Source organism: Salvelinus alpinus, chromosome 11 (assembly GCF_045679555.1).
Source record: "Salvelinus alpinus chromosome 11, SLU_Salpinus.1, whole genome shotgun sequence".
Lineage (NCBI taxonomy): Eukaryota > Metazoa > Chordata > Actinopteri > Salmoniformes > Salmonidae > Salvelinus > Salvelinus alpinus.
In genome coordinates, this window is record NC_092096.1 from 32,879,296 (window position 1) to 32,900,093 (window position 20,798).

The 20,798-nt window shown below is 43.2% G+C and overlaps 3 protein-coding genes across 4 annotated transcripts; all 3 read left to right on the plus strand.

Moving 5' to 3' along the window:
• The first annotated feature begins 470 nt into the window (after positions 1-470).
• LOC139534009 (rab GDP dissociation inhibitor beta-like) lies at positions 471-12,886 on the plus strand. The gene is made up of 11 exons (XM_071332595.1): positions 471-652; positions 7,558-7,665; positions 8,015-8,114; positions 8,493-8,627; positions 8,922-9,120; positions 9,444-9,575; positions 9,909-10,008; positions 10,117-10,288; positions 10,709-10,853; positions 10,940-10,994; positions 11,128-12,886. The coding sequence occupies exons 1-11, from the start codon at positions 608-610 to the stop codon at positions 11,281-11,283; spliced, it is 1,347 nt and encodes a 448-aa protein (XP_071188696.1). The 5' UTR covers positions 471-607; the 3' UTR covers positions 11,284-12,886.
• On the plus strand, positions 12,825-15,030 carry LOC139534011 (ankyrin repeat and SOCS box protein 13-like). The gene is made up of 6 exons (XM_071332599.1): positions 12,825-12,978; positions 13,187-13,374; positions 13,502-13,658; positions 13,983-14,117; positions 14,341-14,532; positions 14,626-15,030. The coding sequence occupies exons 1-6, from the start codon at positions 12,918-12,920 to the stop codon at positions 14,757-14,759; spliced, it is 867 nt and encodes a 288-aa protein (XP_071188700.1). The 5' UTR covers positions 12,825-12,917; the 3' UTR covers positions 14,760-15,030.
• Positions 15,031-15,103: 73 nt separating this feature from the next.
• LOC139534010 (ankyrin repeat and SOCS box protein 13-like) lies at positions 15,104-19,259 on the plus strand. Of its 2 annotated transcripts, none has more exons than XM_071332596.1 (6): positions 15,104-15,274; positions 15,500-15,729; positions 15,958-16,114; positions 16,193-16,327; positions 16,494-16,685; positions 18,054-19,259. In XM_071332596.1, the coding sequence occupies exons 1-6, from the start codon at positions 15,229-15,231 to the stop codon at positions 18,179-18,181; spliced, it is 888 nt and encodes a 295-aa protein (XP_071188697.1). In that variant the 5' UTR covers positions 15,104-15,228; the 3' UTR covers positions 18,182-19,259. The 2 variants fall into 2 exon arrangements, with proteins under 2 accessions (XP_071188697.1, XP_071188699.1); XM_071332598.1 differs by having other exon boundaries at positions 15,105-15,274; positions 15,542-15,729.
• The last annotated feature ends 1,539 nt before the right edge of the window (positions 19,260-20,798 follow it).

Consider the following 20,798-nt stretch of genomic DNA (forward strand, 5'->3'; position numbering starts at 1 on the left):
TATGTTGTTATACATAATACAATGTGGCAGCTTGGAATATGAAGGATTAGTGAAAGGATTAGGGGAGTATATGTTGTTATGATTGTGTGGGTTTGTCACCTGACCTACTGACTCACCAAAGCAAACTGAGGATGCAATGTGGACTGGATCCAGTCCATCCAGGAAAGACTTACTTAGTGAACTAAGGTGATCTATGCATAGCACACACATATACACACACACGGGAGAGAACATACATACTCCGTATAATGTGGTTAAGGACAATGTCACAAAGAGGACACTTCCGACAAAATAAATGCTCAGCATAGGCAGGTGGTGGAGTACGGTATCTAGAGTAGACTTTTACAAATTACAAGATGAATAAAATCACGATTCTTATGAAAAATATATTAAGGGAAATGTCCATTGATAAATACATAATCGATTCATTATCAATACCCAGCAATTGAAGAAATGTTACCTTTACTAACAGAAGACTATAGGCTCCTCCCCTACAGTGAAGCGGAATTGCTTGACGCTGAACCACAGCCCCTTTCATTTCCAGCTTTGCAGATCTCCATTTTCTTCGGGCCAATATTCAGGAAAAGAGGAGAAAATACTTGGGAAAATGAATGAAGAATACGACGTTATCGTGCTGGGTACCGGACTGACGGTGAGAATAATTGTACCATGCCATTTCGTTCCTTGAATAATCGAAGCGATGCTCAGAGGGAATATGTTCCTTCAATTGCCACTGTGCGAGATTTGCTAACCCGCTACGGCGCTAGCTAGCGTAGTTCAACTATCGGCTGGGCCTAATAAACTAGCTAGCTAACTACTGTCAGTGGTCATGTCTGTCAATGTTTGCATTCACAAGTATTTTTCTCAATGAACTTAACGTTCGGTAGCTAGCTAGGTAACAACTAATACGTTTAACGTAATTTTAAGGTGGTGCCTCAGTGTCATATTCATGCATGCTGTTTATCGATCAAATTGAAAAATCTAGCTGGCATTGGTAGCTAATTGGTTAGCTGGATAGCTACTGTAGCTAATGACAGCTTTGTTTAGGCTAACGTGTACCAGTTTGTTGGTGTATTGTCCTTTTTAGTTTGAAAAAGTGTGCCTATGCTCTCGTGTTGAGTGTGATACAAAGCTAGTGTAATTTTCGAGTTGGATACCAATTTATGTAACGTTACCATCACCATGCGATGAAGCTTTATTCATGAGTGCTTGGATTTCTCTAACAGGCGATGGTTTTGGTTTGTTTTGGGGAGGAGATTCTCCCCGCGAGTATCAGTTTAGCTAGCTAACTTGTAACTAGTTAGCTAATCTAACTGGTGTACCTATGATGGGTTAGTACACTGAACAGAAATATAAACGCAACATTTTCAAAGATTTTACTGAGTTACAGTTCATATAGAACATCAGTCAATTGAAATAAATAAATTAGGCCCTAACCTATTGATTTCACATGACCCGGAGTACAGATATCCATCTGTTAGTTTGCCCACCATTTGCCTCATGCAGCGTGACACATCTCCTTTACATAGAGTTGATCAGGCTGTTAATTGTGGCCTGTGGAAAGTTGTCCCACTCTTCAATGGCTGCGCAAAGTTTTTGGATCTTGGCGGCAACTGGACACGACCTACACGTCGACCCAGAGCATCCCAAACATGCTCAATGGGTGAGATGTCTGGTGAGTATGCAGGCCATGGAAGAACTAGGACATTTTCAGCTTCCAGGAATTGTGTACAGATCCTTGCAAAATGCGGCTGTGCATTGTGCTGAAACATGAGGTGATGGCGGTGGATGAAGGACACAAAAATGCGCCTCAGGATCTCGTCACAGTATCGTTGTGCACTCAAATTGCCATCGATAAAATTAAATTGTGTTCATTGGCCGTAGCTTCCTGCCTACCATAACCCCACCGCCATCATGGGGCACTCTGTTCACAATGTTGACATCAGCAAACCGCACGCCCACACGACGCCATACACGCTGTCTGACATCTGCCCGGTACAGTTGACACCGGGATTCATCTGTGAAGAGCACACTTCTCCATCGTGCCAGTAGCCATCGAAGGTGAGCATTTGCCCGCCGAAGCCAAACTGCAGTCAGGTCAAGACAACGAGCACGCAGATGAGCTTCCCTGAGATCGTTTCTGACAGTTTGTGCTGAAATTCTTTGGTTGTGCAAAACACAAGTTGCATCAGTTGTACGGGTGGCTGGTCTCAGACGACCCCGCAGGTGAAGAAGCCGGATGTGGAAGATCTGGGCTGGCGTGGTGGCCGGTTGGACCTACTGCCAAATTCTCTAAAACGGCATAGGAGGCGGTTTAGGGTAGAGAAATGATCTTGCAACAGCTCTGGTGGACATTCCTGCAGTCAGCATGCCAATAGTACGCTCCCTCTCAACTTGAGACATCTGTGGCATTGTGTTATGTGACAACTGCACATTTTAGTGGCCTTTTATTGTCCCCAGCACAAGGTGCACCTGTGTAATGATCATGCTGTTTAATCAGCTTCTTGATATGCCACACCTGTCAGGTGAATGGATTATCTTGGAAAAGGAGAAATGCTCACTAAAAGTGATGTGCTCAAAATATGAGAAGCTTTTTATGCTATGTGTATGGAACATTTCTGGAATCTTTTATTTCAGCTCATGAAACATGGGACTATGTTGCATTTTATATTTTTGTTCAGTATAAATAGCTAGCTAATTCAGTGTTTTGTAAAATGAATTGGTAGTGAACAACAGCCACACCTGCAATTTCTGAACCATAATCCACCAAACCTGAATGTAGCTAGCTAATGTTACTTAGCTCAGGGTTTCCCAAACTCTGGCCTGCCCTAGCACTACACAGCTGACTCAAGTAATCATAGCAAAAACCAAATGTGCACCAAGGGGGAGCCCAAGGACCGAGTTTGGGAAACCCTGATTTCGCCAGCTAGTTTCTCAAGTTGGTTCAGCAGTACTAGCTAATTAGTTTGTGTCCACTAGCCAGCTAACTAGCCAACATTGAGAGAGCCAAAATGATCGATATGTTGTTGCCACTGCTTTACTCAGCCGTAAAACACTCGGTTGATGCATGACAGGAAAGACTTGTAATAGAATTTTCTGTACTCTGAGGCCTCACTCAGATTATCTATTGAGTTTCCTGTCTGTCTCGCATGTCTGACTCACGTGGGGGAGTGTTTTGTTAAAAATAACAGTTCAGCAATAGAACACACACACACAAGAAGACAAAATCATACTGTTTCATGGGAAACAATCCATTGCCAGGGTTTGAAAGCAATAATTTCACTGATATAGGACCAGCTAGTTCCTTTGCTGTCAGTCACACTGACTGTCACATTCCATGTTTACATAACTAATTACATAACATATTCGATTCAGGAATGTTGTGAAATCGTTCAGAATCCTGTGCAGCCACGTTTTGTGTCGTCCACTCCAACAGGATGTGGCAGTCAGGAATGCATTTGGTTTGTCAGTGGTAGGGGTAGGCAGCCTGGCTAAGTGTTGGCTTTAGGGTTGGTGACTCCTGTGTTGTTTTAGACTGCAGATGCTTGTGGTTCGGTCACAAAGGAACTGAGAGTACAGGGCAAGTTTAAGTTCTGCAAAAGCCAGTCAGACCGTTGTCTGAGAGCTCTGAGGCATCACGTAGACCTAACTGGCGCCATATACTATGATAGAGTGGTATGATATGAGTGATAGGCATAGGTCCAGTTGATGCAGGTCAAACCTAGCAAGTGTTAGGTTCTAATTATCAGAGTACGAACTCGACGGACACTATGAAGGCTTAAACCAAGTTTATTCTTCCCAAAAGATCGAACAGCTGAACAGACAAAAACATATTCACACAAGCACTGATATTTAACCCTTTCTCCTATGCTAAGTCTCCTCCTACACATCTGAACAGCCAATGCATCTGTTGCTAGACAGAACCTTAGTGACATCTGTTCTTCCTCACTTCATCTGACCTGACCTCTACCCCAAAGTGCTCACTCCTCCCCAACTCACCGCTTTCATGGTGCCTAGTACCAGACTGTGTCTCTTCTCCCAGAGGATCCCTCCTATAGGATCCCTGATGGCTAACAATAACATATTCTAACATAATGTAAACATTATACATTACCCTCTCTCCCACAGTGACATGAATAAGTATGTTTCATATTCTCATAACCCAACACAAGTATCCAGTTCTGTTTGGCATTTATTTAAGCATCTCAAATACCCGCCACACACACTCCACACTGATTGTGGTCTATGTGGTTCCTCTTTGTGGTTGAGAAAGACATGGTGGGGAAAGGAGAACTGGCTGTTCTGGGATATGCTTTTATTGTATGTGTTCTTCTTCCTCTGCAGCTGGGGCCTAGTAAACATCCACCTCTAGTCCCCCCAGTGAGGGGGGGGGGGGGGGGGGGTCCTTGTCCATCTGTCCCCTTACTAAAAGGATGAGGCCCAGGAGGGCATGGTCATCAATATTGTAGCCCCTCTTTTACACCACCGCTTGATACTTTTGGTTGTGATATGATGTCATTCATGTGATGTAATTTGAGTCCTGGCCAAGCTAACCTTTTTCCTGATAGAGGGCTGCAGTGGTAGATGAAACATGGAGGCATTAGATTTAGGTAACATCTTTGAGCGTCATTCGATTAGAGCTAGGTAAGGTGATGGTTCTAGTACTGTGTGTGGATCCTGAGAGTGCGCAATGACATTACAGATGCACTCTTCTTGCAGTCCAGATATTGGATCCCAACCTTTTGGAGCCACACATGAAGGAGTTGTGGGGAAATGTCAGCCAGGGTGGCACTGTCACACAGTCACTCTTGTTCCCAGCGTGGCTCACACTGTGGCCTTTTGAACTTCAGAGAGCCGCCCAACACTTTACCGTCTTCAGAGTGGGCCTCAGTCAGTCACTCATCATAAAAATCCACCTGCTTTTTATAGGGCCGCTGTGTTAAAGATTTAACTGTGACGTTTCCCCCCTCACTTCAATGTGTTTTATTGCTTGTGTTTGACTCTTCCTTCCTGAATTGAGGATTGGTCTCTTCGATCTCTCTTTCAGCCTGAGGTTGTGATGACTAGGCTACCCCCAGCAGAATGTCAGAGCCTGCAGACAGCAGGGCTGCCTGAGTCACATGCCACTCAAAATTGTGTCTGGGAGGCATCCATTTACTGCAATATATTATTCAGGAAGTTACAGCACCTAAAAGAAAACACCCCGGATAGTGAAATGTGTCGTTTAACAGTGTCAACCATAGTAGAACGGCGCCCCTGGAGCAAATTGGGCTTAAGTGCCTTGACACATCGACAGGTTTTTCACCTTGGTGGCTCGGGTAATCAAACCAGCAACCTTTGATTGTCTTCCTAAATGAATAGGGAAATATGAACAGCTTAGACATTTTCCAAGGTATTTTTCTCATCAGAAATCCTCAAGGCACGTTTGGACTTTCAGTAACACCTTTTATGGTGCCCTTTTCCCACAAAATAAAAACATCTGTAAATACTTGGTAATAATTGGTACTAAAATGCTAATTTGGTCATTATGGATGGAACATCAAAGGCATTACCTGCACCTTTTTCTAAGATGCCTTTTATGAAACAGACGTTCCTCATGTGCTTGTGGTAGACTACCAGTCAGTGAGATGAGCACATGCTTCCGCTGCGGATGTTCAGCACAGGCAGTCCTGCGTCACTTTATTCTCACGTTGAGTGACATCAAGGCTTCTCTCTGAGAGTGGACATTGATTTTTCTTTCCCTGAGAGACCTGACCGGTCAGTGTATTTTTAAAAAAAAATTTTTTTTAGCTCAGTAAAAGTTCCTGTTTGTCTAACGTTAAGGCCCATGGTCTGAAAATGCAGTAGTGAGGAAATGGTACTGTCCTTACCTTAAACTTGCCCAGCCCCAGATGAGGGGTTGGCTAGGGCTAGCATGGGGCAGGCTAGTGGGCCAGGGACGCTGTATCCCCATGATGATGGTAACAGCAGGGCGGGGTGCTGTTTTTTGCCCTGATCTGAGTGGGGCTGACTCTAGGGAGATGGAAACTAAAACAATAGCAACACCAGTGCAGTGTCACTTCCTGTTACATAATGCATTCTGTAGGACCTGGCAGCAGTGTACACCAGGAGTGTGGAATCATGACACTGTGCTGTGGTTTCCTGTGTTTGTCGTATCATTAGTCATTGTCAACACAATGTAGCCTATAAAATATGCTTCTCTGTCAAACACAACCGGTCACCTTTTCTCCGAGTCATTCCACAGTCTTATCAAGGGTGATTTGTTACAGTAAGATCAAATATTGCGGATTCAATATGTAGGCAGAAGCTACTGGATTAGGTAACCGTCTATCAGCACAGTGTTCTGAATCGGGAGTCGTTTCAGTTTAACTTTTTTTGGAATAAAGTCCACGGAATCACATGATGCAGAGTGGTTTGCTGCTTCTACAAACCAGCTGCCGTAATCTTAAAGCCTTTCAAAGACTGTGGGAATTCCAGAGTCAGTCACACACGCACGTTTTCCTCTGGCCGGCCGGTAGTACCGTACCAGGCAGCTCGTGATTCTTGATTCAATTTGGGAAACTATTGCCTTGACAGAGGAACTTGAATGGCAGTCTAGCACTGCAAAGGGAGAAACAGAAAGCTGCTGATCGGCAGCTTGGTTGTCTGATCTAGCCTAAATTCCATCTTTTAAATGGAGCGTGAGTTGAATTGGACGCTCAAACCTACTCCCCTCTCTGCATAGCTCCCTGCTTTAGCGGTCATTGCTGAAACCCTTTATTTTGTGGTCACAATGTCACTACAGAATGCCTCTACTCCAGAATGACAGAATGTTAAATAGAGTTCTGTGTTCTAGATTCTGGAATCCTTCCCTACTGTTAACCAGGCTGGAGATCTTACTGAATTGGTCCCACCCACGCCCCTCTCTCCTCCACTGCCCTCTTATCAAAAGTGGCAAACGCGCACACACACCAGAGGCCATCTGCAGTCACAGCCTTAAGTCTACTCTACCAGAAGATTCATCAGTGGATTTAATGTTTGTCTCTTATATCAATCTTCTTTTTTGAAATTCCTGCTTATTAGGCTAAATGATTGCTTACACTATATAATCAGTGTTAATCAATTTTAAGTGCACACACAAGCTAGCAGAGGGGAAGCATGGGTAGACCACTAGCATAAGCTATCATTATAGAGACCCTGCAGCTGGACTGGTCCACTGTTGGCCGGCCACGCAGTCAGTTATCAGAGCATGAAAAGACAGGGCCAAACCAGACAGGGACCACATTCATTACTTTGACTACATTCTGCGACAAAGCCTCAAATGTTTCCTTGTCTAGTTGAATCTGGGCTGTGTGAAATCTGAGGCTTTTAGTGCATTTTCTGCCATTATGAAACAATCGTATCTGGAAATACTGATACCAGCAATATTCATACAACAATACAATCGCAAACATGAAAATCAATATCTAGGATTCAATTATCATTCCAAATGTTTGACCTGTGCGATTTTGGCAACTATCCAGGTATAAGTGATTTGTGATGCTCAACCCCCTCTCCTTCCTGTCTCTCGTCCAATAGGAATGCATACTGTCAGGGATCATGTCGGTGAAGGGGAAGAAGGTTCTGCACATGGACCGGAACTCCTACTACGGGGCAGAGAGTGCCTCCATCACTCCCCTGGAGGATGTAAGTCAATCTCTGACCTCTACTGCTTGACCTCTGAGGCGCTGACCCCTAAGACCAACCTCAACAGGCCACACAAGACGTAAACAAAGACTGCACCATTCTCTTACACAAGATACCTGGCAGGATGCATACTCACCCATTTCCCAGCAATGTTTGTAACCGTATGAATCCGAATGATGAGGCATGAGGAAGAGAACAAGGAACTAGTCATACTAATCTTAATATCCTTAAAAATGGGTGACAGCACATGATCAATATAGTCACAGTTGCTGCTTATATATGCACTCTGTTGTATTCCTCTTGGCTAAATTGCTGCTTCAACAAAATGGCCAAATATTTTCTCTTTTAGCTGTATAAACGCTTCAGTCTCCCAGGCGCCCCACCGGAGTCCATGGGAAAAGGCCGGGACTGGAATGTGGACCTCATCCCGAAGTTCCTCATGGCCAACGGTAAATACTAATCACCACTTTTTATTATGTATTATATTAACTAGGGCCATGAGTTTTCCTGACCATGTCACAAGACAAGGAAAAACTCGGGGCCTTAGATATAACAATTCATCCTTGGTCTCAGCGGCAAAGAAGGGATGAATACCAAAAATGTGATTCTGGAATATTCAGTAGTTGTCGTGGTCGTATTTGATAGAGCGACTGATCCTGTTGCCTAGCAATGATTGGATGTGATTGACAGGATGAGGCAACAGAGAGAACTTTCAATTTGAAGACGAATGAAGCTGTATATGTAAAAGTGATTTGAATTGGATTGAACTGTGTTCTCCTAACCTGCCTGGGAAAGGTAACACTGCTTTGTTCGTCTCACCTGTACAGGTCAATTGGTCCGCATGCTGCTGATCACACAGGTGACGCGCTACCTGGACTTCAAGGTGATCGAAGGCAGCTTCGTCTACAAGAAGGGCAGCATCTACAAAGTGCCCTCCACCGAGACCGAGGCCCTGGCATCCAGTGAGTGGTACAGGGGTACTATGGGAAATAGAGGAGAGGTTGGGTTTCGTAGTTTTGATGTTTCGATAAGCTCAGGTTTACTGTATGCAGAGTTAACTTTTAATCAAATCTAATATCCATCTGGCTTACAGCAGTCTAAAACAGTGAATTGATGACATGTCATATGTCAAAATATCTTACGGTCATCCCAGCTCCTCACAAATGACCTCTTCCTGGTTCTATATTGTCTTGCTTTTCAGCTCTATCATGTAGATAATTAGCTACCCCTGAATAGCACAACTCTCTCCCCTACAGGTCTGATGGGGCTGTTTGAAAAACGGCGCTTCAGAAAGTTCCTGGTTTTCGTGGCTAACTTTGACGAAAACGACCCTAAGACCATGGAGGGCGTGGACCCCAACAAGACGACGATGAGGGACGTGTTCAAGAAGTTTGACCTGGGCCAGGACGTCATCGACTTCACAGGACACTCCCTCGCCCTCTACCGGACAGACGAGTGAGTCACCTGCATCATCTTATTGGCTGAGCCAGAGATGGAAGTTGTTTGGCCATTTTGGGGTTAACTAAAAAGCATGAAGAGTTCCAGGTCGTCCTGTTTGCAGTTGCACTACGTTGATAATTAGATTTCAGGATATAGCAATATTCTGAGACTCTAAAAGGTGACCTGGAATGTCACCGTTATGATACCTTTTAGATGACATGGTAGCCTCACAAGCACAGGGTGTCAAGGATAATCATTCTATTTTCCAGTCTTTCAAGAAACTTGGTTATATATTCAAAGAAAGCACTGTATTCATACTTGTTTCTCCCCTCTCTCAGGTACCTGGACCTGCCTTGCATGGACTCGCTAAACAGGATCAAGCTGTACAGTGAGTCTCTGGCCAGATATGGCAAGAGTCCGTACCTCTACCCCCTCTACGGCCTGGGGGAGCTGCCCCAAGGGTTCGCCAGGTAAGGCTCACCTCAACTCTGACCTCTAACCTCTATCATTTTCAGGCTAGCTGCCTTTTTGTTTTATCTGTTTTGGCTTGTTGACTTTCATTATGCAAATAAAAGTTTGACTCATTTGAATCCAAATACAATGTTCAGCAGAATGCCCAATGATTACTTCTTGTTTTGCTGTTGGACTGTTCGAATTTAGATGGGTCTTTTCAAAGTGTGCTACTTCTTGAAAGTATACAATAGAATTCTGAACTGTGTACTTCTTGTAAAAATTGACATTGTCAGAGAATTGAACATTCTTTACAGAATCTCTCCCTCTCGTTCCCTGTCTCCTTCCTGTAGACTAAGTGCTATCTACGGAGGAACCTACATGCTGAACAAGCCCATTGAGGAGATCGTCATGGAGGATGGAAAAGTAGTGGGAGTCAAGTCTGAGGGAGAGGTAAGAATCTTGTTATTTCTCCCCGGCTTATATAGAGGCTGTACTCTGAGGACTAGAGGAAGGCATGTGTAATCTTAGCGCTAATACTTAACCTATTCCCCCCTTCAGATCGCCCGCTGTAAGCAGCTGATCTGCGATCCCAGCTATCTAATGGACCGCAGCACCAAGGTCGGTCAGGTGATCCGGGTCATCTGCATCATGAACCACCCCATCAAGAACACCAGCGACGCCAACTCCTGCCAGATCATCATCCCCCAGAACCAGGTCAACAGGAAGCACGGTGAGCCCCGCTGCAGGAAGTGATGTCACCACGCAACGCCCCTGTGGAAACAATGCATGAGATTTATAAATTGAACATGAGAGACCATTTTCACGCTCAAATACCCAGAAGAATTGAAGTACTCTACTTAAGACTAAGATGATACTAACATCACGTAGCAGGCGTAAAATAAATGCCTGGGGGAGGGTTGTAAGGGGACAAGGAAGCTAGGTTGATGATCCAGTATACCTGAAAACTGTTTTTACTGACCCCGCTGAGGGTGAGATGATAGTGAATCAAGTTAATATTTGAAGGGTGGCATGGACCTAACCATATCACTGCCCCAAATCGCATCCAACTCGGAGAAGGAGTGAGATATTGAATTTGCTGATCTCTTTTTAAAAAAAATATTTATTAAATTGTGTTTTTAATTTTTTGCAGATATCTACGTGTGCATGATCTCCTATACTCATAATGTGGCAGCACAGGGGAAGTATGTGGCCATCGTCAGCACCACGGTGGAGACGGACAACCCTGAGATGGAGGTCAAACCAGCCATGGACCTGCTGGAGCCTGTCGAGCAGAAGTACGAGCCTCATCACTAAACTGTTGTTGGATGTCTCCCACTAGTCTTTACTACGGTCCTGTTGACTTTGTCATTTCTCTCTGCAGGTTTGTGAGCATCAGTGACCAGTACGCACCATCTGACATGGGTGCTGAAAGCCAGGTGGGTCCATTACTTCTGTTTGTTTCTGCTTAACCCAGTCAAATCCAGTGACCTTGTGTTAACAAAAATACAATTATTGCTCGTCTTGTTTGCCTGTGTTTAACCATCTATGGTTTTTCTATTGTTGTTGTAGATCTTCATGTCCCGTACCTACGATGCTACCACCCACTTCGAGACCACCTGCGACGACATCAAGGACATCTACAAGCGGATGACGGGTACAGAATTTGACTTTGCAGAGATGGAGCGCAAGAAGAACGACATCTTCGGCGACGCAGCTGACCAGTAGAGAAACAAGCGAGTCTGCAACACTTGTGAATATCAGATGTTTGCCGCCAACAACTGAAATAAGGAAAACGATACAAAAATATAGATTAAATGGGCTGGCTGATGATCCAAGTGTATGTTTTGCCCATTATGGAAGTTCACACTATATAAAGTTATAATATAACATCGCTGGAAAAGGGGGCCAGGTGGGAGTTATGCTTTTTCTAATCACTTTCAGAGAGTTGTTGCACTGAACATTGGTATACATACGGCCTACATTCTTTTTCATTATGTAACTGATCATTTTCTCTCCTGGATGAGGGCGTTTAGTCCACAGATGCCAAATCAATTGATCAATCAAAAGAAAACAGTACCACAGTGTGGGAGGGTCAAATTTATTTTGTCCAAATACTTAAAATAAATAATGCAACCATGTAAAAACATAAGTGTATTGGGGAAATGAATCATGAAATGTGATCAGATCCGTTGTATTTTTCTTGTCAGGTGTTTTTGTTGTGAGGGAGGTGAGTGGCTTGGCTTGTTCCAGTTATATTGAAGCACTATTCCTAACAGGCCATAACCAAAAAGGGTTTGGCCAGCAAAGCTTCATTTGACCACCGATAACCATGTGTGAGAGAGAGGAAGCTTTTAATTGTTTCCGTGACCAGCTAATATAAATACTTCATCGATTGTGATTGGGGGCCGTTGTTTTTTTGTTTTCATTTATCAGCCCCCTTGTCCTAGTGGCTCATCTCCAGCCTCTAGTAGCCAACCCTGGGCAAGGCATCTTACTGTACCTAGACCAAGCCACTGAACGAGCAAGTATAGTCCAGCAAGAAGGCAAACTATCTGGACCTATTTGCAGCTTGAGTAACCATAATGTCTTAGTAAAGGAAAGAATAGTATTCTATTAAAAATGAACAGACCCGAGCAGACTGAAGCAGGTTGGGCATTTGTGGTAAAGTTGACTAATTGCTTTAAAATGACCAAATGTCTACTATGGCAGTATTGATATGACAAGGGCCCTGTTTAAATGTCATCAATGTAAAAAAAATATATATATAATAATACAAAAAGACGGTGCTCAAATGATTTCTGTACTGCAAAGTAAAAATGTACTTGTGAAAAAACAAATGTATTTGTTCTTATTCAGTAGTGAGTTGGAGTATTACTGTCTGAGGGGCTTTTGTGGTCATTTCAGTATTGGGAGCTTTGCCTTTGAAACTTCCTCTTTAATACTATGTTATGATATCATCAACCTCAACTGTCTGCTGAAGCATCTATGAACTTTGCACTGAAGAGGACCTTTTGAGTTATTCATTGATGCAGGACTAAAAACAGACAACAGTCTGATTCGTATGACAAAGACCATCATTTGGTGAATTCCTGTGTTGGCTGGTTGGTATTAATATGGCATCCTATTTGTAACCGTTTTAATGTGTAATGGTAAAATGCACTGTTAACAGGGCATGTCCACAAAATCAAAAAGCTCTTATAACATGGTGGGCAAGTCATTCTCACGCTTAGAACTACAACTCCCAGAAGCCTCTGCTGCTTCCCTGTCATAACAAATATCGTCACATGGACGCTGTTCCAACAAAATAAACCCAGTGCACTCGTGTTGATTTTGTTTATCTGTCACGCTAATATTTCCCAATGGAAAATCCTGTAATAATGGAAATGACAGCGGCACGGCGTTCGAACTTTGGAGATATTGGTGAGTGTTCGATTTGGGCAAACTGGCTATCAACTTTTCAATCTGAACTACATACATTCGAATTATGGACGGAAAGGTGGTGAATGTAAATATGTTTGCTTTCATTCACTGCCCAACAATGTTCATTGGATTAACGCATAATTGCGCAATCAATGCGTAAATACGTAGCAGGTCATGTTTGAGCCAGAGCCTCTCCCTTTCCTACTAGGGTTTTGGGCAGACCGAACCGCGTTGCATGAGGCTGCGTCCTTAGGCAGGGCTCTTCAAGTGAAACAGCTGATTGTGGGTGGAGCATCTGTAAACATGGTGACAGTAGACAACATCACCCCGCTCCATGATGCCTGCATCCAGGGACATCCAAACTGTGCCCGACTGTTACTAGATGCAGGGGCTCAGGTGAGGCAGCTACAGTAGGGCTAAATATATAGAGCAAGAGACACCAATACACCTACAGCATGTGTAGAAGTAGTGGTCCCTCTCCCTCTATCTCTCCATCACTTCCTCTTTACCCACTCTTCCCCAGGTGGACGTGAGGACCATCCATGGCAGCACTCCTCTCTGTAACGCCTGTGCTGCGGGGAGCCTGGACTGTGCAAAGATGCTGCTGGAACATGGAGCCAAAGTCAACCCCTCCCTCACAGCACTCACTGCCTCTCCCCTGCATGAGGCCTGCATAAAGGGTAAGACTGGGGAATGATAAGGGGGTATATGACTGGGGAAATGGTGATAAGGCAGGGTCAGGTGGACTGGAGGAGGGAGAAAACAGGACAAGGGAGGGAAGACTGACCAGGATAGGAGGGAAGAGACTGGTGGAATAGGTGTTAAGCAGGACAAGGAGAGGTAAGAGGACTGGAGGAAGAGGTAAGGCGATAAGGGGCAGCACTAGGGCGAGTGAGGTAGGAGTGCAAGAGAAGGGATGGGTGTGAGGAGGATGCACCGTAAGTCTATAGATGTGTGAGTACTTCATATCTAATGAAACCGTTTCGTATCTGTCTATACTGTAGGTAATGCAGATATAGCGAGGCTAATGATAGCGCATGGAGCCTTCCTAGAGGCCTTTGACCTCCAGTTCGGTACCCCGCTACATGCTGCCTGTGCCAAGGAACATGTGGACTGTGCCAGGGTGCTGCTCAAAGCAGGTGAGGATGGTGACAAAGAGGAAAACATTGTCTCAGGCGACTGCTGTATTCACATCAATGGTTCTGTATGACTATACAGTGTTTCTGAATATGTTTTACATAGTAAAAGTATTTGCTATGCTGGGCGGACACTGTGGAATTTCATTCACAAATCTGCCACAAAGCCACATTTTCCTGAGAAAATGTAAGTATCGACTGTAAACAGAATGTGTTTTCTGTTCAGGTGCCAAGGTGAATGCAGCTAAGTTCCATGAGACGGCTCTCCACCATGCTGCCAGAGTAGAGATGGTGGACATGATTGAGTTACTGGTGGACTTTGGAGGCAATGTGTATGTCACAGACAACGACAACAAAAAGCCCATAGACTACACCAAGCCTGGCTCTCCCACTGAACAATGCTTACAGTATTATGAAAGTAAGTCTAGAGGCAATAATATTTTCAATTTGTGATTCTCCATCCCTTATGTGGCTTTTGTTAGAGTCATTGTGGCTGTCTGATTATCTCTAGGTACTCCTCTGAGTCTGCAGCAACTTAGCAGAGTGACTCTGAGGACGTTGCTGGGTACCAGAGCTCTGGAGGTCGTAGGTCAACTGGACATATCTCAACGTACCATCAGCTACATTCTCTGTGAGGGGTGCTGATGCTGCCTTTATGAACTGACTCATGGATGGAATCCCAAAGGAATATCAGGAAAAGGAGAAAGCTTGAATACTAAGCTGGGACACATATCATCTTCATATGTTTTGTTTACTGTGGAACACACATACAAATTGATGTGATTTATTACTGTGTTATAAGCAGTAACAAATTGTAAAATACATTTCAAGAAGGCCTGCTGCAATTGTTCTAATATTCTATAGAGATGAAAGCTTGTTTTAGCATGGTCAGGGAAAATAAAGCCAAACAATGTCAGTCCTCTACCTTTGCAGTAATATGAACATTTTGACAAAACATTTCTACTACAACTCCCGGCATGCTCTCAAATCCATCAAAGGTCAAAACCAGTCACGTGACGTGTCAGTGCCGCATGTAAACACAGCTCAAATGTGCTTGTTTACTTCTCGTGGGACTTAATTGACCGTTTTTCAACATAAAACAGGATTTGACCAAATGATGGAGGTTGAAACTGCCAGACCGTATTTCTTTGGAGACATAGGTGCGAATGAAAGTATTTCGGCTTTGTATGCCAGCATCCATTTGGTTACTGCATGTCATAACTAGCAAGCATGTGTTCATGATATAACAGCAACGTAAATCAGCTACATATGTGCCATGTTGTGTTTTAGTCCATATAGATTGTCAAGTAATGGTTTACGATGACAAAATGTGATGTCAATACCAGAGATGATCTAGCATGCACTCACCTAGGTTGATTATGTAGCAATAGGTATTCTCTGGCTGTTGATTGTGTGGCTTGCCCCAGGCTGCTGGTCCGAGAGGACCGAGGTGCACAAGGCGGCCTCCGAGGGACATGCTGCCCAGCTGCAGCAACTCATCCAGCGCGGAGCCTCTGTCAACATAGTGGCTGTGGACTCCATCACCCCCCTCCATGAGGCATGTGAAAGGGGGAAGACCCAGTGTGTCAGGTTGCTACTGGATGCTGGAGCACAGGTGAGACTGTCACTAAGTTGAAGGAGAGAGATAAGAGAAATATCGGCAATAAATTAGGTAGGTTAGCCATAGAAGAATTAAAATAATAAAGGATATAGCTAGTCACAGATATAGGAGAAGGGTGATACCCAGATTCAACACAGGTTAAAGATCAAGAGAAGAGAAAGTAATGTGTTCTTTATTGTTAATTAGGACATATATATATATGATGGCTGTGTTGTCCTGTAGGTGGATGCCTGTAACACGGACGGTAGCACCCCTCTGTGTGAGGCCTGCTCGGTTGGGAGCTTTGACTGTGTGAGGATGCTGCTGGAGCATGGGGCCAAGGTGAACCCCACCCTCTCTTCCCGGACCACCTCACCCCTACACGAAGCTTGCATGGGGGGTAAGTGTGTGGCAGGTGTAGGATGAGTGTGCATCAAGATTGTTTGAGAACTTGTGACAGTCTGTTCTTGTGTCTCAGGTAACGCTGACGTTGTGAAGATCATGATCACTGAAGGTGCCAGTCTGGAGGCATATGACCTGTACTATGGGACCCCACTGCATGTGGCATGTGCCAACGACCACACGGCCTGTGTCAAGGCGCTACTCAACGCAGGTGAGCATTAGAGAATAACACTCTCTAACAACTAATTATCTGATTGTGACGAAGAACAACACAATGAAGATAGACCTGAATAGAGAATAAAACCCTGGGTTTGAGTTCCCAACTCTGGAGTGCACCTTTAGTAATAACCTCTTTTGTGTGTCATTTGCTTCCTCAGGTGCCAAAGTGAATTATGCTCGGCTGCACAAGACGGCCCTGCACCATGCTGCTAAAGTGAAGAGTGTTGACATGATCGACATGCTGGTAGAGTTTGGGGCGAACATCTACGCCAAAGACAAAAACGATAAGAAGCCCATTGACTACATCGAACCCGGTTCTCCCGCTGCACTCTGCTTAGAGTTTTATGAAAGTAAGTCACAGTGTGAGAGAGGTTTTTATACCACAGTTACCAGTTATAAGCAATAGATGTGTTGTACCAGTATGTTTTTGTGGATTTCTGAGCAATGTCACAGTGTCACCAGTAGGTGGTGCCCATTGCTAATTTTTCAGGATCAGAAAGTTACAGGTAGTGGAAAAATAACAGAAATTCATAAAAATAAGAACTTGATGATGTTGAACCCATCAAAAACAGCTGTTTGAAATCTTCTTAATTGGTACACAATACTCAGGTCAAGGTAGATTTAATTTCTTCCTGTTTTTTTTATTGGCCTAATTATAGAATGACATATAAAGTAGAATCCATATTAATTTAATAGGATCTCTGTGGTTCTAGTAATAAAGATTTGTCAGTTAACTTAATGTGGCATAAACACAACCAGTCATGATGTTTTCACGTGCATGTTTGTCCACACACAAATGAATTCCAACAGCTGAACAGTGCTCTGCCCCAACCATTTGATGAATGGAATGAAACACCTGTTAAAACACCAGAAAGTCTAATGACATTCTGTGATTGTCATTCTGCCTACACTTGTAGCCTGAATTGATGTGTCTACTTGTAGCCTGAATTGATGTCCGCGCGCGTCAGTCTTGGCCAGTCATCCTTGCCTTGGAAAAATATCAGTGTTCTCCTCGAACCACGCCGCATTTTGGAGCGTCTATAATATGCCACCCAATTTCAAGTCCATTTTTCATGCGGCTGACGTGGTTATGATAAATATCTATTTACAGAAGCATATTTATTTTTTTAGGATGCAATACCGGACCATACCAGCTTACTTTAACCCCTGACAATACTCAGTCTTACGTCAGAAAGATATTTCTCCAGTATTTTGAACATAGGCTAAGTCCATCTGTCCTGTCCCTCAAGTTAATGTCTATCCTACTCATGTTCCCTGAAGCTGATCAATTAGTACTATAACATTGAGTTTAGTTACGGGTCGGTAACTGACGATGAGACCCAGACAGATTCCTCTGCCACAGAGCCACTCGTAGAATGTGAGACCAGGTCTGTGCGAGAAGCCACACAGCAACAGTATCCTAGGCATCAGACACAGACGTCTTGTAAGGAAAAATAAAAACTTTATTTCATGAAGTGCAAGGACGTTGTCACATACATTTTTAAACATTTGCTCAACTCATGTTTTATTGAGTTCTATTGTTGGGTTATGCAAGCAAACATCAGCATAATATCCCTGCTCAAAAGCTCCAGTCTTTAAATATACTAAATAGGACACATATCTCTGACTGTGTATTGACACTTGAATACTATCCCAGTGTTCTATATGTTGTGGATCAACTACATCTCCCATAAACCTTTGTGGTTGTTTGCATGTAGGTACTCCATTGAGTCTGCAGCAGCTGAGCAGAGTGACCCTGAGGACGATGCTGGGTAGCAGAGCTCTGGAGGTTGTAGTTCAACTGGACATACCAAAGCAAATCATTAGCTTCCTCTGTTACCACTGACACCATTATCTTACTAAGGTGAAGGAAGGAAGCTCAGAGACTGAAACCTTTCAAAAAAAACATCACAATTATGAAAATGCTACAGTCTGAACCTTAGATCCCACTAGATTAGATGCTAAAATAATATGCATACAGCAAAGCACAGGTTTCCAAACCAACAGTGTTTTTAAGCGGAGCACTTTTCTCTTTGATGTCTTCAGAATGTGTGCCATATCATCACATTAGATACATATTTAAAGAACAGAAGCATAAGGAGATTTTAATGGGGACTTTTTACATACAGTTTATTCCTTGAACTCCCATATCTTGTAAACCTACATAAAAGACAAATGGAGGCCCTCAGGGAAAACAAGGAAGGGGGAGAGAGGAGAAAATAAATGGACGAGAGGAAGTGATTTTGGCAGCTGATCCTGTCCACTCTGCAACACCGTCTGTGGACACTACACCAGCATTTTAGTCGCCATGACAATGCGACAACAACACAACCGTTAGCAACACATCCCAGATCTCCGGTACATCCTCAGGAATGAGAAACGGTGTTGCAGCAGGAGGATGAGCGGTGTTCCCGTTGACACTCTCCAGATGTCAATGTGTATCCCAGATTCCTCCCTGACATCGGAACGGAAACCACACCTGACAACTAGATGTGTTTGAGGCGGACGTGGAATCCAGGCAACAGAAACACCATGGAAAACGATCCTGCTTTTTTACTGTTAGTGTCTCTGATCTGTTGCATCCGCTATAGCTGAGACGTCCCAGGCCTGAATATGGTGTCTGTTTTTGGGGTGTGTGATGAGTGTGTATGGATTCCTCATGGTTACAAGATGTCTCTGGTCACTGTATTGATACTGTTATTATTTGACATAACCCGTCTTAATAATGGGAACAGAGGAATATGTCTTATCAACATGATGTCTATGTAAGGCAAGGTGCATTATATCACAAAGTGTGTTTATAAAATATTATGACCTATTTAATCTCCCCACTGGCCACACTACCTCATTTCAGTGTGGATAATTGGGTAATATTTGGTTGAGGTGTTAATCAATGAGAATACAACCTATATTAACCCACTCAAATTAAATTCCAATAGAAAACAGTTGTCACCCAAATATTTATCACTGCGCTTTCAACATTTTTAAAGCACAGCAAAGCTCAAATGGGAATAGAATGTCAGCTATTGATAAATCACTGCTTAATCTAATAGCAGAACCAAATAACCTGGATTTCAGTTGAGATTACATTAAAACTACATGGGTGCAAGAGATCAATGCCATTTGAGATTCTGTGCAGATTATTACAGAAGTTGTGAAGATCTCCACAGACCCGCGATGACCTATGCATGCTATCTTGCACAAATGCACGCTTTATATGATTACAGTAACCTCAAAATGTGGTAATGTATTACTCACTTTTCAAGTTTGAATGTTACATTCGTTTTTTAAGATAGTCTAAAGTTAAGGCTATTTACTGTATTACAAAAGTAATATTGAATTGTGTTTTGTTGACAACGCAACCAAATATCAACATTTTAAAGGAGATTTATCTTCAGCTTGGATAGTTCCATCTGAGCCACTGACTTAGTCTGGCTTTAATTCCCGTTTACAAGTCTACAGTCTACAAATTAATAATTGCTATGTTGGATTCACGTCTCCATCTCAACCAAAAAACGAATGTATTTTCCATTTAGATTCCACGACACAATATGTTGACAAATTATGTTGAAACTACACTTATAGTCCTGCGGAAGTGACTATCCTCTCAGATAATGCATATGTTTAACCCGTTTTGTGAACTGTAAAGTTTTTGAATGCACTCGAAAAGCAAATTCTTAGGGATAGCCCCCTTTTTTTTCAATTTTTGCCTAAATGACATACCCAAATCTAACTGCCTGTAGCTCAGGCCCTGAAGCAAGGATATGCATATTCTTGGTACCATTTGAAAGGAAACACTTTGAGGTTTGTGGCAATGTGAATTGAATGTAGGAGAATATAACACAATAGATCTGGTAGAAGAAAATGCAAAGAAAAAAACAACCGTTCTTTTTCTACCACCATCTTTGAAATGCAAGAGAAAGGTCATAGTTATAGCCATCACTCTGGTTGTAATTTCGATAGTGTCCACAAGATGGCAGCAGTGTATGTGCAAAGTTTCAGATGGATAACCTGAAAAATTCCCCAGGTACATTTGGGCAAATCGTGAGGAGACATTCGCATTCATATTCCATTTTTCAGCAAGAATATCGTCAATCTGTATACTTGGACTTTGATTTAGCTTTCCAAGTATTAGTAGCCATATTGTAAGTTCAACATTTGCAAAACAACCAGTTTTCATAACAAGGTTAGTAGCTACATTTTACAACATATACATGGTTTTAGCTAGATAGCCCAGCTCATTGGCTATCTAGCTAGCTTTGTTTGACCCCGATTGGTGCTTATTTTACAAAGATACAGTCGTTCAAGTGATGGCCGCCCGCGTCATCGGCGTGCCATGAAGGCGTTGCTCTCTGACCAAATATGGTGTCCTATAGGATATACTACACCCCTAATGAAATAGTGAAGTCTTGTTACCTTCTAGGTTCTCAGGAATACATACAAACGTGATTTGACTCGTTGAA

Bases quoted from the DNA above. Each gene is read 5' to 3' on its own strand.
- LOC139534009 (XM_071332595.1), top strand. From the start codon at position 608: ATGAATGAAGAATACGACGTTATCGTGCTGGGTACCGGACTGACG. The intron at 9,576-9,908 runs GTAAGGCTCACC...TCCTTCCTGTAG, and splicing joins CTGCCCCAAGGGTTCGCCAG to ACTAAGTGCTATCTACGGAG. The intron at 10,995-11,127 runs GTGGGTCCATTA...TTGTTGTTGTAG, and splicing joins ACATGGGTGCTGAAAGCCAG to ATCTTCATGTCCCGTACCTA.
- LOC139534011 (XM_071332599.1), top strand. From the start codon at position 12,918: ATGGAAAATCCTGTAATAATGGAAATGACAGCGGCACGGCGTTCGAAC. The intron at 12,979-13,186 runs GTGAGTGTTCGA...CTTTCCTACTAG, and splicing joins TTCGAACTTTGGAGATATTG to GGTTTTGGGCAGACCGAACC. The intron at 13,659-13,982 runs GTAAGACTGGGG...TCTATACTGTAG, and splicing joins GCATGAGGCCTGCATAAAGG to GTAATGCAGATATAGCGAGG.
- LOC139534010 (XM_071332596.1), top strand. From the start codon at position 15,229: ATGATGGAGGTTGAAACTGCCAGACCGTATTTCTTTGGAGACATAG. The intron at 15,275-15,499 runs GTGCGAATGAAA...TTGATTATGTAG, and splicing joins GTATTTCTTTGGAGACATAG to CAATAGGTATTCTCTGGCTG. The intron at 16,686-18,053 runs GTAAGTCACAGT...GTTTGCATGTAG, and splicing joins CTGCTTAGAGTTTTATGAAA to GTACTCCATTGAGTCTGCAG.